The sequence below is a fragment of the Rhinolophus ferrumequinum genome, chromosome 12 (genome assembly GCF_004115265.2).
Source record: "Rhinolophus ferrumequinum isolate MPI-CBG mRhiFer1 chromosome 12, mRhiFer1_v1.p, whole genome shotgun sequence".
Lineage (NCBI taxonomy): Eukaryota > Metazoa > Chordata > Mammalia > Chiroptera > Rhinolophidae > Rhinolophus > Rhinolophus ferrumequinum.
Window position 1 is genome coordinate 80,060,130 of NC_046295.1, and position 12,851 is coordinate 80,072,980.

Consider the following 12,851-nt stretch of genomic DNA (forward strand, 5'->3'; position numbering starts at 1 on the left):
TAATTTTAGAAAATAGTTTAGTATATTTTTGTTACAAAACATTTGCAGAATGTTCACATGTACTTATCTAATGTGCTCCTGATTATACATGAGAACATAGCGAAATAAACCGTACACAATAAATCCAAGGCAAATCATATACAAAGAAGCAAAAATAAGTAGAATATATTCATGTTGGAAGAACTAACATTGAAAGAAGACAGGGCACTTTTTTCCAATGCCACGGCACGGATGAAGCCAACCGCCATTTGTCACCTTACAGCAGGATTAACTACCAATCAACGACACTGCTATGACAGCCACGTCAAGAAATGCCACATTTATGTATGTAATGCTTTACGTAAATACTTTTACCAACCGGAACAACAAACAGTTTCAAGTGCAAGGTCAGATATGCCTGAATTCTACTGGGAGAGGCTGTGGGGGCAGGCTTGCTCCTGAGACAGGGTTTGCAGGGCTCCTCCTACTTCTTGCATCATCAGACCAGGTGAACCAAAGGGTGAACAGAACGAGTGAGAACGGGCATCGAACTTAACTGGCAATAAGACTGCTCGGGTGTTGTATGAGCGGAGTGGGAGAAAGGCCTGACGCCAACTGCTTCTGTCACGCCTCCTTCACAGACTTAAGAGTTTTTAGACTACACTGTCACCACTCCAAGTATCTGCTAAACTGAGCATTTTACCGAGAGCAGGAAAGTAAACTGAAAGTAACAATGAATGAGCTTTCCTGCCCGAGGCACACGCAGGAAGCTTGTGGGACCTTGACCCGTGCTTCCTCAGATAACGTGGCCACGGACCAAGTCTCCACCCACCAACACGCGTGACACACGCGCTCCCTCAGCAGCAGTGAGAGGGACACGGGCATTGAAGTAGGACGTTTAAACTGTTGGCCGCCAGACACTGTTTTTACGAGCTCTTCCTCATCTACTTACATTAGGGTTTCTGACTAACACAAGCTCTTTTTGCTCAAAAAGCAAAGGACAAAGGAAATTTCACGTGGCACATGTTGACCTTCGGGGTAGCTCGTGGGCTGCACAGCCTTCACCAGCGCTGGTTCTGCCACTGTCACTCACGTGCGCGCACGCCCGCCACACCTGGCATGCACTGTGCGCGCATCTGGAGAAGTGGACTCTGCGACGGCAGCGCCTCCCTCGTCCACATCTGACAGCCGCGCTCAGCACGGCCACGCTCCCTTCACACAAGCACAGGTCCCTCGAGAACAGCAGTGTTCCCATCAGGTAAGATGGTTTCCAGAGACCACAGGAAGCCTGTCAGCTCTCTGCCAGGTGCTGAGCTCTAAGCACTCGCCCTTCTCTTTTCCAAGGGTGTTTCTTTCCTGCCTACAATCCGACGTCTGCCTGCCCTCCTGGTTCCCAAGCTGCCTGGTGGCCAGAATCCCTTGGGAAGGTGTTAACGTGGCACTGACCAGGCTGTACCTAGAACTAATGGATGAGCTGGGTCCTCCCGCCAGGGGGCAGCTTGCACAAGCAAACCGAGGTGGTTCGTACACAGCCAGCAGGGGCAACCGCTGGGCTGCTTAGTCACCCGCCAGTTACAGGAAGCTTACAACTTGCTGGGGGCATGAGTGAGAATTCAAGAGCTACTCCTTCATTTCACAGCCTTTGTTTTAAGAAGAGTGAGAAGTGTAGCTAGAGAATGACAGGCTTACTACAACAGGTAGATGGACACGCTAGCCCGTTGCCAAGGTGCCTTGTCTAAGTGCACCTGCAGAACTTGACCTAATATAACTGCTTCTGACTCCCCAGGACACTCCGTTGTTTTCTTAAATGGAAATAGAGATGTCTGAGCCGCCCGGTGACTGGGCTGTCAGAGACCTGTCTCGCCGTAACAATGGCTGGAAGGACGTGTCTTCCTCCTGGTTTTGTCTTTTTAAATATAAAGTTTGTTATGGTGAAAATGATTAATATTTTAAGGAGGGGAAAGAATAGCAGTTTACTAGATTAAATGTGAAAACGATTTTGTTATGTGCTATACAAATATACATTCCAACTTTTAAACATTCACTTGGGTCTGACCTGCCACAGGAGAACGAGAGATCCACAGTGTATGTCTGGCACTCCCGGCCTTTACGCCCCTGAGTTTCTGCAACTGATTTAAGGGGGAAAAAATACTAAAGAGACGACCAACAGGCCCCGGGGTTTGGACACAATCCCCATGTTTTCCAACAGCACACAAACTCCTTTAAGAAGAAAATCATCATGTCTGGACAGTGCTAGTAGCCGGTCAGCTTCATTTGCACAATGCTTGTGGCCGACAGGCCACGTCACCTACAAAAGCTTTCTTTTCTTTGAACTACTGCTGTCCTCCTCGTCCGGGGCCTCGCTGTCCCAGCCCGAGTTCCTCTTGGGGGGCTGGCTCCACCGCTCCCGGTCCCCCTCACTGACAGCCCGAGTGTCTCTTCGGTGGCTGGGCTCCCCTGCCTGGTCACATTTTCTTGGGTCTGTGGCGGTCTCCGTGCTAACAGCTGGAGGTTCACAGGGCCCGGGAGGCCTGTGGCTGCTCCCTGGGGCCGTGGGCGGCTCCACGAGGCTGCCCAGAGCCTGGGGGCTCACGGGGAAGCCCGTCTCTCCCAAGGGCGGTGGTCCTGCCGGACACTGGGGGCTCGACGGCTGTGGATCCCTGAGGCACCTCACTGGGGCTTCGGGGCTGAGGCCCAGCCTCCTCAGCAGCCGTGGGTCCCGGAGCTGGTCCTTAGCAGGAGGCCTTTCTGGGTCCTTTGCAGCAGCAGTGACAGCGGCTTCCTTGGAGTCCGAGGGTGTGTGGCACAGGGAAGTAAAAGATGTCTTAGCAAGTTCAGCGTCTGGCTTGTTGCCGGGCAAGCCGCCCGGGGACCTGGGCACTTCTGGGGCTGTGGTGGGCGGGTGAGTCAGGCTTCTCTGGAGTATGGGCCTCAGCTTCAGAATCTTCGTGGCGTCGTGCTTATAGCTTTTGTCGCAGGTCTTGATAATGGCCCCACGCCTCTGCGCATCCTGAATCAGGTGGTTCCAATGCTGATTCTCCTTGAAACAAGGAGGGAGAAACAATTATACCCCAAAGAAACATTCAGGTGCTTGGGGAGCAGGAAGCTCCAGCTTCATTTCTGAACAAATGAGACACATACGTTCACGAGTAGGTTCTCAAGAATCTGGTACCTTGTTAGGCAGGGGCTGAGAGGAAAAGAGCACAGAATGACACAGCCACGGCACTGGAAAAGGCACCAGCTGTAAGGAAGCAGCCGATGCAGCCTCGGGTCGCTCCTTACATGCCAAGTAATTAAAATGAAACAAAATTAACAATGCAGTTGCAGCAGCCACACCAGTGCTCAGCCACAGGTAACCGGAGGTGAGCGTCCTGGGCAGTACAGACCACAACGGCTCCGTCATCCCAGAACGTTCCCTGCATGCTGCTCATCTCGAGTCTTGCCTGTCTCTTGGAAGGCTAACTTTCTGGAACAGGAAGGCTTGGCTTCAGAAAATCCTAACGTTTAAGTGCATGTGACTGTTCCAGAAAAAAGGTTCATAGTTTTCTTTCATCAAATTCCCAACGGCCTCCCAAATGCCAAAGGACTAAATCATCTTACTCCACTGAAGTACGACTCCAGAGACAGTGCTGCGTTCTGTCTGTTTTCTAGAGGAGCTGAAGGTACAGACACTTCTGAGGAAAAAGACACCAACCCAACTGCACACTCCTCTCCGCTCTTCCCTTTCCTGCTTTCCTCAACAATAAATTGCTTCTTTATAACCTTCAGAACCTGGGACGCTTTAGAAAGAAAAGAGTGAGCATGAGGGAGAGAGGGAAAAAAAAGATCAAAGGAAAGAGAAGGAAGAGGACAACGGCTCCCGCGCCGGCGCCATCCCCCAGGGTGCTGGGGCAGGCCGAGGCCGCCACGAGCACCTCCTTGTGTGTGACCACGTCACCTGACCTTTCTGAGCCTGGTTCCTCATCCATAAAATAGGGAAGTTTCCTTGAATTGATTCTAAATGCACACCGGCCTCCCATCTTCCCAGCTCTGAATGTGGGGTGGCTCTTGGCTGGGAAGCAGTTTGTGACCTTACTCCTGGGGATGTCACAGCTAGGCAACTACACTACACCCCCCTGACTTTTAGCCAATAAACCATTAAAAAAAAAAATGCATCCCGGCTCTTGCCTGAAAACCGGGCCCCAGACATCTTCTGATGAGACAAGAAAAGTACCAGCATTAAGACTTGGAGAATGGAGGCAGGGGTTGGAAGAAAACCCAGTAGACAGACCATGCTGGGGCACCAACCCTTCTGCCTGCACAGGGGACGTACATGTATGAACAGGGACACGTGCCCTTGAACTGGGAAATAATTCAGCAGTGCTACATACTGAAATTGGAATACTTTTAGCAGTATCTTAACCTATTCATTTTATCTGTATTTTCTTTTATGTATGAACACAAGTGACAGGATGAAATCTGTCTAAACAAGCCTAAAAGAGTTCTTTCAATAAATATAAAACAAAAATTCTAGGTGAAAATAAAGTGTCATGTCACTGTTTAACAGTAGTATATAAAATGATGATGCACGTTATAATTAATGGCTTCTTGAATTTGACAAACTATGGTGACTTCACGGGGTTTTTGTCAGGCTTAAAGGAAGCCACGTACATAAAGTGCAGTGACTGGCACACACCAGACAGGCCCATGGAAGCAGCCCCAGCTCCATGGCCTGGATCTCCACCTCCCTCAGGAAAGCTCTAGAGATTCCTACCCTGTGGCAGAAACACAGAAGGGAAGCAGATGGCCCTGCTGCCATTTCTGCCACATCCACTGCACCTGAACTTGGTGTTGAACCCAATCCTGAGATCACACACAAACAGCTTTGAAAGCGCTGTGAGTCTTGGTTTCTCAGAGGAAACCAAATGCCTTAACCATTAATTCCATTTTCCTAAGGGAAACTGAGCTAAAGAAACCCCCGCCCCCCAAAAAACCCCAAGGACAACAAAAGTAAGTGTGAAAGCCCAAATGATAAATCAGGAGTTTTTCTATTCTATTCTTTCTGTCTCTTTTTGGAGCCTGGGTTCCTAGAGCGAAGAGAGTGTCACAACTAGAGGCCCGTGGTTTTCAAATTTGTGTCAGTGTGGCCTGGGGACTCACAAAGACTTTCTAAGGAGGATGCAGAACGGCAAACGGAATCAATTTTCCACTTTCAAACTCAGCTTCCTATGCCCTCCTGGGGCTTTCTTGCCCCTTCACTTCCTCCTTCAGTCACAAGGACTCTCGTCCATCTCAAATCTGACCACAAGGGGCACTGTCAGAGCATGTCAAAACTGGGGGCCAAATGAAGAGAGCAGTAAAAACAGGGGCGCCCACGAGGACGCCTGTAATCAGGGTGCCACTGAGAAACACTGCTCTAATAACATTCTACTTTTCAGGTTTAAACTTTATCAAAATTCAACTGTATAAAAATAATAATTGTAATAGATTATTCAAGTAACAAGAAATCATTTTTTAATACTCAGATCCTTATGGTCACAGGAAAACTAATTTTTTTAAAAAAAAACCTTTTATTTTGAGGTAACTATAGATTGACAGGAAGTTGCAAAAAAAGTTCGGAGAGGTTCCGTACACCCCTCACACAATCTCCCCAAATCGTTATGAAAAACATTTAGAACTTTCAATTTATACATAAATTTTTGTAGCAGAGAAGCACAATAGTGAGGTTAACAGGAAGGCTTTCAATTATAAAAATGTATTACCCCACTGAATTTTACCCTCAACAAATACGAATGGAAGGTCAATTTCAAAGAACAGAAAGAATAATAGGGATCTCTATTCCATTGGATGCATTTAAGAGTGATGTAATAATTTATTTTTAAAAGCTTTGTTTTATGGATTCAAGACTTAACTGTAAAACCTGAAACCAAAAAAGTCCTACAAGAAAACATAGGCAGTAAACTCTCTGACACTACTCTTAGTAATATTTTTTTCTGATCTATCTCCTTGGGCAAGGGAAAATAAAAAAATGGAACTACATCAAGCTAAGAAGTTTCTTCACAGCAAAGGAGACTAACAAAATGGAAAGACAGCCTACTGAATGGGAGAAGATATTCACCAATGACACATCCAATAAGGGGTTAATATCCAAAATCTATAAAGAACTCATGAAACTTAACACCCAAAAAACTAACAATCCAATTAAAAAATGGGCAGAGGACCTGAATACACATTTCTCCAAAGAGGACATACTGATTGCCAACAGATATATGAAACAATGCTCAACTTCACTAATCGTCAGAGAAATGCAAATTAAAACCACAATGAAATGTCACCTCACACCTGTCAGAATGGCCATCATCAATAAATCAACAAACAACAAGTGATGGCGAGGATATGGAGAAAAGGGAATCCTGGCACACTGTTGGTGAGATTGTAAATTGGTGCAGCCACTATGGAAAACAGTATGGAGGTTCCCCCCAAAATTAAAAATAGAACTACCTCATGACCCAGCAATTCCACTCCTGGATATTAGTCCAAGGAAATCCAAAACACTAATTCAAAGATACATGCACCCCTATGTTCACTGCAGCATTATTTACAACAGCCAAGATATGGAAGCAAGCTAAGTGTCCATCAATAGACGACTGGATAAAGAAGTGGTACATGTATAAAATGAGTATTACTTGGCCATAAAAAAAGAATAAAATCTTACCATCTGCGACAACATGGATGGACTCATAGAGAGTATGATGCTTAGTGAAATAAATCAGACAGAGAAAGACAAATACCATACAATCTCAATTATATGTGGAATCTAAAGAACAAAGTAAACGAACAAACAAAACAGAAACAGACTCACAGATGTAGGGAACAAAGTGATGATTGCCAGATGGGAGGGGGTTGGGGGCAGGATGAAAAAAGGGATTAAGATGTATAAATTGGTAGTTACCAAACAGTCACGGGGATGTACAGTAAAGCATAGGGAATACAGTCAATGATACTGTAATTAGTATGCATGGTGCCAGGTGGGGACTAGACTAGTCAGGGCGGGAACTTCATAAATTACATAAATGTCTGTCTAACCACTACGCTGTACACCTGAAACTAATATAAAACAATACTGAATGTCAGTATTTACAAAGTGGTCCTGATAACTGGACTCCATTTGCATATGCAGACTAACTCTCCTTTAAAAAGCTGAGGGAGAAAAAAAATACCTATCCTGACCAGTTGTAGAAACAATCCTGAATAAGCTAATTACCTTTATACTTCCATTCTCCTAGCATGGAACTTCGAGATACATACAATTTTATTCCTTCTAAAAAAATCAATAAAATAAAAATAAAAGCTCTATTTTAAAGATCAGTATTTATAATACATTAGAAACAAAGTCTTCAGCAATACTTAAACTTAAAAATAGGGGGTACACAGCTTTTAAAATCCTTCCCAAGGGGCACACAAACAAAACTGAAGACCACAGACCTGAGAGCTGAATGAGGAAGACTGCACTTGGACGCCCCCTGGTGGTACTAACCCCAACGGGAAAGGTCTACCAAGCCGGACTCCTCTCCTAAGGTAACCCATGAGGTTGTTAGGTAGAGAAATGAGAAAAACTGCAAGCTACTGCCTAAATGAGACAAGCAGCAAATACATGCTTTACGTAGCTGTAGTAACACCACATTAAGCTGGACCACTGTCTAACGAAGAGGGACCCTGGCCACCTCTTCTGGAAGAGCATCTGTCCTGACAGGAGCTCTGATGCCACTCACTTCCGAGTGACAGGCACAGCAGCACTGCTCTAAGCGCTGAAACGGAGACAATCACGCACACTCCCTCGCTGGGGAGTGAGGCCGGGCCAACAACAGCAGATTTACTAGTGTTCACAAAGTGCCAGGCACTGTTCAAGCATTTTACCCGTATGGACTTAACACATCATCTGCACAATCCAGGATGCAAACAAATTCTTTTAAGGTCAACTTGAGAGCACACGGGGGACACTTGGGCCTGGGCTGACACAGGGGGAGAGGGTTCCCTGTATAAAAGCTCCAGGAAGAAGTTGCTGGAGGATACACAACTGGGGGAAGAGGCTCATGAAATAATGGATCCCTGAAACCACTTCCATGTTGATGGAGAATAAAAACTAAACCTCGGCCCAGTATCCGTAGCAATGGGCAAACTTGTGAGCTCTCTGGTCCCCAAGAATTACCTACCATCAGGGTCCTCAAATGTCCGAGGATGAAGAGGCTGTACTTGGCCCGTGTAATGGTGACATTCAATCTCTGCAAACTTGCCAGAAATCTAGACAATAAAAAGGGGAAAAAAAGAAGAAGAAGTTACTTCTTTCCACAGAATGACTGAGCGTATCTGTGGGTGAGACCCAGGCAGCCTTCTGGAGGTTTTCCTGGGCTCCTTCTACCTCCTCAGTCACGATGCTTTCTCCCGCTCTTCCCAGCACAGGGGACCTGGCGCAAAAGCGGTTCCCATTAAAAACAGTAAACAAAACACCAGTGCTTTCAAGTCGTGACTGCAGGGCATGACTGCTACCAAAGGGACGCAAGTGTCTGTCCATTTCCTATTTTGACTTGAATGAGATACTGGAAATACGAGCGGTATGATTTCCAAGCCTTAAGACATCCTAAAAATACGATACTAGATGAATTATTCTTAAATTTAAATATATTTGAGGTTATTAAAAATATTGTGGAACTAGTAGAGAAATACACATCAGACAGATGTAACAACAGATCAGAGAAGAGCTCAGAAACAATAGAATTGGTGTATGGTAACGCCGAAATGGCAAATGAGCTGGAAAAGAAATGACTATTTACAAAGTGGTCCTGATAACTGGACTCCATTTGCATATGCAGACTAACTCTAGGTAGGGGCAGAGACAACTAAATCACTGTTTTCTTTTAAGAACAATGAAACATATTTACAGTCTGTAAATTCCATCTGCTACTCCTGAGAATAAAAAAATCTCAGGGTCCTGAGACTCAGGGGAGTTTTCTGTCACCTACTCCAGTGTCCTTAGCATCTTCAGTAAATAAACTGACAGTAGTTAAGGTGAATAAACTTAGCCAAAGCAGAAAACTGAGCAAGAAGAGGAAAAACCACTTTATTATGACACATCCCACGGGAGAGTAACAGGCCCCTGCAAAGTACGCTTGATCCAATGATTTATTTCACTCCTATTAAATAAAAGAACAGATTTACACTGTGACATGGGTTAATATACAAGGTATCAAGAGAAGCAAACCTAACAGTGGATCAATTTCACAACTTAAAAAATCAATGACAGTTCCTCACCCGATTGAGCCTTGCATGGCATTTGCTCTGACACATGTAACAATGACACAATTTTTTTGACGACCCTGGAATGCATCCACAGTATCTACTTCTGCTAACCTGTTTATAAAACAGAAACACATTTACTGGAAAAAGTCAGAGAATCACGAAATATACATCTTTACATAGTACTGTTTTTCAGAAACGTTTTTCACGGTATCTTTCCTTACTGAAATATAATTCACATAACACAAAATTCACCATCGTACAGTGTGTACCATTCAGTGGTTTTTGTGCCTTCACTATGTTGTGCAGCCATCACCATTATCGAATTTCACAACATTTCAGTCACCCAAAGAGAAACCCTGTGTCCCTTGGCCGTCAGTCTCAATCTCCCCCTGTCCCCAGGCCCTGACAACCACTCATCTACTTTCTATTCTGGAAATTTCATATACATGGAATCACAAAACACGTGGCCTTTTGTGTTTGGCTTCTCCCACTCGGTAGTGTTTTCAAGGTTCATCTATGTTGCAGCGTGGATCAGCACTGCATTCCTTTTACGACTGAATATATGATGGTACAGGTGTATCGAAATCCAGTTATCCAGTTACAAAAGTTGGTCCTGAGTTCTTTGTCGGGAAGTGTTTGATTACTACTTTTTATAGGTCGGTTCAAATTTTCTATTCTTTTCTAGAGTCAATTTTGGTCGTTTGTGTGTTTCTGAGTTAATAGATTTCCAATATTTAAACTTTAATTTTACTGTTGAGGTAAAAAGAAGACAAAAACATGATCTTCACCCTATAAAGACACTAAAAGGGTTAAATTATTCTAAATGAAAAAATGACTTCTCGCTAGAGTTAGAATTCAGATTACTAAGTCATGGAACTAAAGGGAAAGGCCTGGAGTTTCTCCATCAATTCCACTGTCAAGTGTAACGTGATGACATTCCAATTAGCAGGAGGCACTCTGTCCACAAGCGCTACAAGAGCACCCGTTCCCTACCCAGCTCCTGTCTATGGATCCCACCATCCTGGACTCCTTGTGCTGTCCTGCCATGGCCGCAAACCACTCCCTACAGAGTTTCCTTTTCTTCTTTCCTTCTATCCCCGCTTTCTTCTCTGTAATTCAACAGAAACAATGGAAACAGCTATAAAAATATAGATGCCTTACCTTTTCCCATCAAATTCTTTGTCCAACTCCTTCTGAATCATCATCTTCTGAGCCTTATAATGGGTAATTATACCAATGCTTCGGAAAGTAGTATCCTTTTTTTTTTTTTCTTTAATAAGTTTAATTATCTCCATTACCAGTTTTATTTCTTGAACGTTTACATATGAGCTAAATAAGATGGGGGAAAAAAAAAAACCACATCAAAACTAACAGCAGTCTGGGCCGGCCAGGTGGCTCAGGCGGTTGGAGCTCCATGTTCCTAACTCTGAAGGGCTGCCGGTTCGATTCCCACATGGGCCAGTGGGCTCTCAACCACGAGGTTGCCAGTTCAATTCCTCGAGTCCCGCAAGGGATGGTGGGCAGCGCCCCTTGCAACTAAGATTGAACACGGCACCTTGAGCTGAGCTGCCGCTGAGCTCCCGGATGGCTCAGTTGGTTGGAGCGTGGGCTCTCAACCACAAGGTTGCCGGTTCGACTCCCGCAAGGGATGGTGAGCTGTGCCCCCTGCAACTAGCGGCAGCAACTGGGCCTGTAGTTGGGCTGTGCATACCACAGCTAAGACTGAAAGGACAACTTGAAGCGGAACTGTGCCCTCCACAGCTGGGATTGAAGGGACAGCAACTTGACTTGGAAAAAAGTCCTGGAAGTACACACTGTTCCCCAATAAAGTCCCATTCCCCTTCCCCAACAGCATTCTAGTTGCTCACTTAAGTCCCACTTTGTTTTCCATTAGAGGGCACGTAGGTTCCATCATTACTCAGTCAGCAGTGATTCACAGAGGCTGTTATGACCATTAATATCGTACACATATAGAAATATACGAATATAGAAATACAGAATATAGAAATAACTGCCTGGTGAAATGTGAAGTTGTGTGAGAGAGAAAATTTCGGAGTCGGCTAAAGTGTAAGCACTAGTTTCTTAAACATCTCTTAAAACAGGGACAGCAATCGTACGAACAAAGTGTAACAATGAAGATATGAATAATAAATAGCCACCATTAAGGATGTGCTATCTCCCAAACACTGAGAAAAGTGCTTCAGATGGATTATCTTTCTTAATCCCCCACCACGGCCGTGTCGCTCACACACCACACAACCGACGAGATGCCATCCACACAGGCTAACGTGCTGCAGGTCTGAGAGGAACAACAGGAGGTCCTGCAGCAGGCCCAGGTCCCATCCTGCACCAAGTCACCTCCCAAACCACATGCGTCGTCACCCACAGCCAGCCACATGCACTGGGGCTGCACTGCTGCAGCTTCCCTTTCAGAATCTTAAGGACCCAGCATCCTAGCTTCGAGTCGTAGCATCCAGACCACAGAGAGCCCAGTTAGCTAGCACTCTCTTCCCTCCTTGGAAGCGTTATTTTGCTTGCTCACCTCTCCGGTCGCTATTCCTCCTGTGACCCTCCACCCCCATCTCAACGCCCTGCTCCATTCCGGCAGGCCCCACTGCAGCCTGGACACGCCCTCTGTCGTGGCCAACCCCCAGCCTGCTGCTGTTTTCTATTCCTAACTTCTCCCCCTCTACTAATGTCTGATCCTGAGGACACCACCTGCTCTGCAGCCACCGCACGACACAGGCAGAATCGGTGTTTACTCTCACGTCACGATACACAGGTGCTAACACACACAGCTTCCAGACCAGGGCTCCTCTTCCCTCACAAGCAGCCCTGGCTCCTCGGAGGTGTTTCCTAACTAGTAACAACCGCTCCCCTTTGTTGTCATTCAAGGCCACCTGAACAATCCAACACACTGCCAGTACTGCCCGCCCTGTCTCCCACTTCCTTCAGCTGAATCTACACTTACCCTTCACAACACAGCCGCGCAGTAAGTCCCTTGGCGACTATTTGGTCGAAGTCCGCCTTCCCTGTTAGACCACGATAACCTTGCCCTGGGGCCATGTGTTTTGCTCACAGCTACGATCCCAGTGCATATCTACTCAGGCGCCTACCAAACGCTAGTTAATGTGATCCCCATTATACACGTTAAGAAGAATTCAAAGGCTGACATAGAGAATGATAAAAAAGAAGAAGCTACCAACCCAGTGAAGTCAAAAAGATCGTGCCCTGGCCCTAAGCAAAGAGATGTGTTATAACGCAAAGTGTTTTTGAATATAAATATGACCACAAATCATATATAATAATTCTGGGCCCATCACTGGGGATCGAAGAAAGAGAACATACTCATTATCCCGTCTTTCTGAACCATCTCCAACATCAAACACAAGGTAGGGTTGAAACAGCCAATCTGATGAACACCGCTTGGTCTCAGTCATCCTACAAAAAAGGAGCCAACATTCAGAATCCAAGTCACGTTATCAGAAAAAATTTTAAATTATTATTACCATTTTTTTTGTAGGGGAGGGAGCTGGGGAAGTAAAGGGGCACGAAGAACCTTCTTTTATTAAAATGTGCTTTAATGAAAGGTACAA

General features: G+C 45.4%; 1 protein-coding gene across 8 annotated transcripts in view; it reads right to left on the reverse strand.

The window, feature by feature from the left end:
• SETX (senataxin) overlaps positions 1–12,851 on the reverse strand; it is a 60,001-nt gene continuing 47,150 nt past the window's right edge. For 5 of the 8 annotated variants that reach the window (XM_033122362.1, XM_033122369.1, XM_033122366.1 and 2 more), the window contains 5 exons: positions 12,604–12,696; positions 10,417–10,584; positions 9,268–9,366; positions 8,172–8,259; positions 7–3,019 (listed from right to left, as the gene is read on the reverse strand). In XM_033122362.1, the coding sequence (XP_032978253.1) occupies positions 2,288–3,019; positions 8,172–8,259; positions 9,268–9,366; positions 10,417–10,584; positions 12,604–12,696 (1,180 nt within the window). In that variant the 3' untranslated portion in view covers positions 7–2,287. Of the gene's footprint in view, positions 3,020–8,171; positions 8,260–9,267; positions 9,367–10,416; positions 10,585–12,603; positions 12,697–12,851 lie in introns of all 8 variants that reach the window. The other 3 variants (XM_033122368.1, XM_033122364.1, XM_033122367.1) reach the window with 3 other exon arrangements.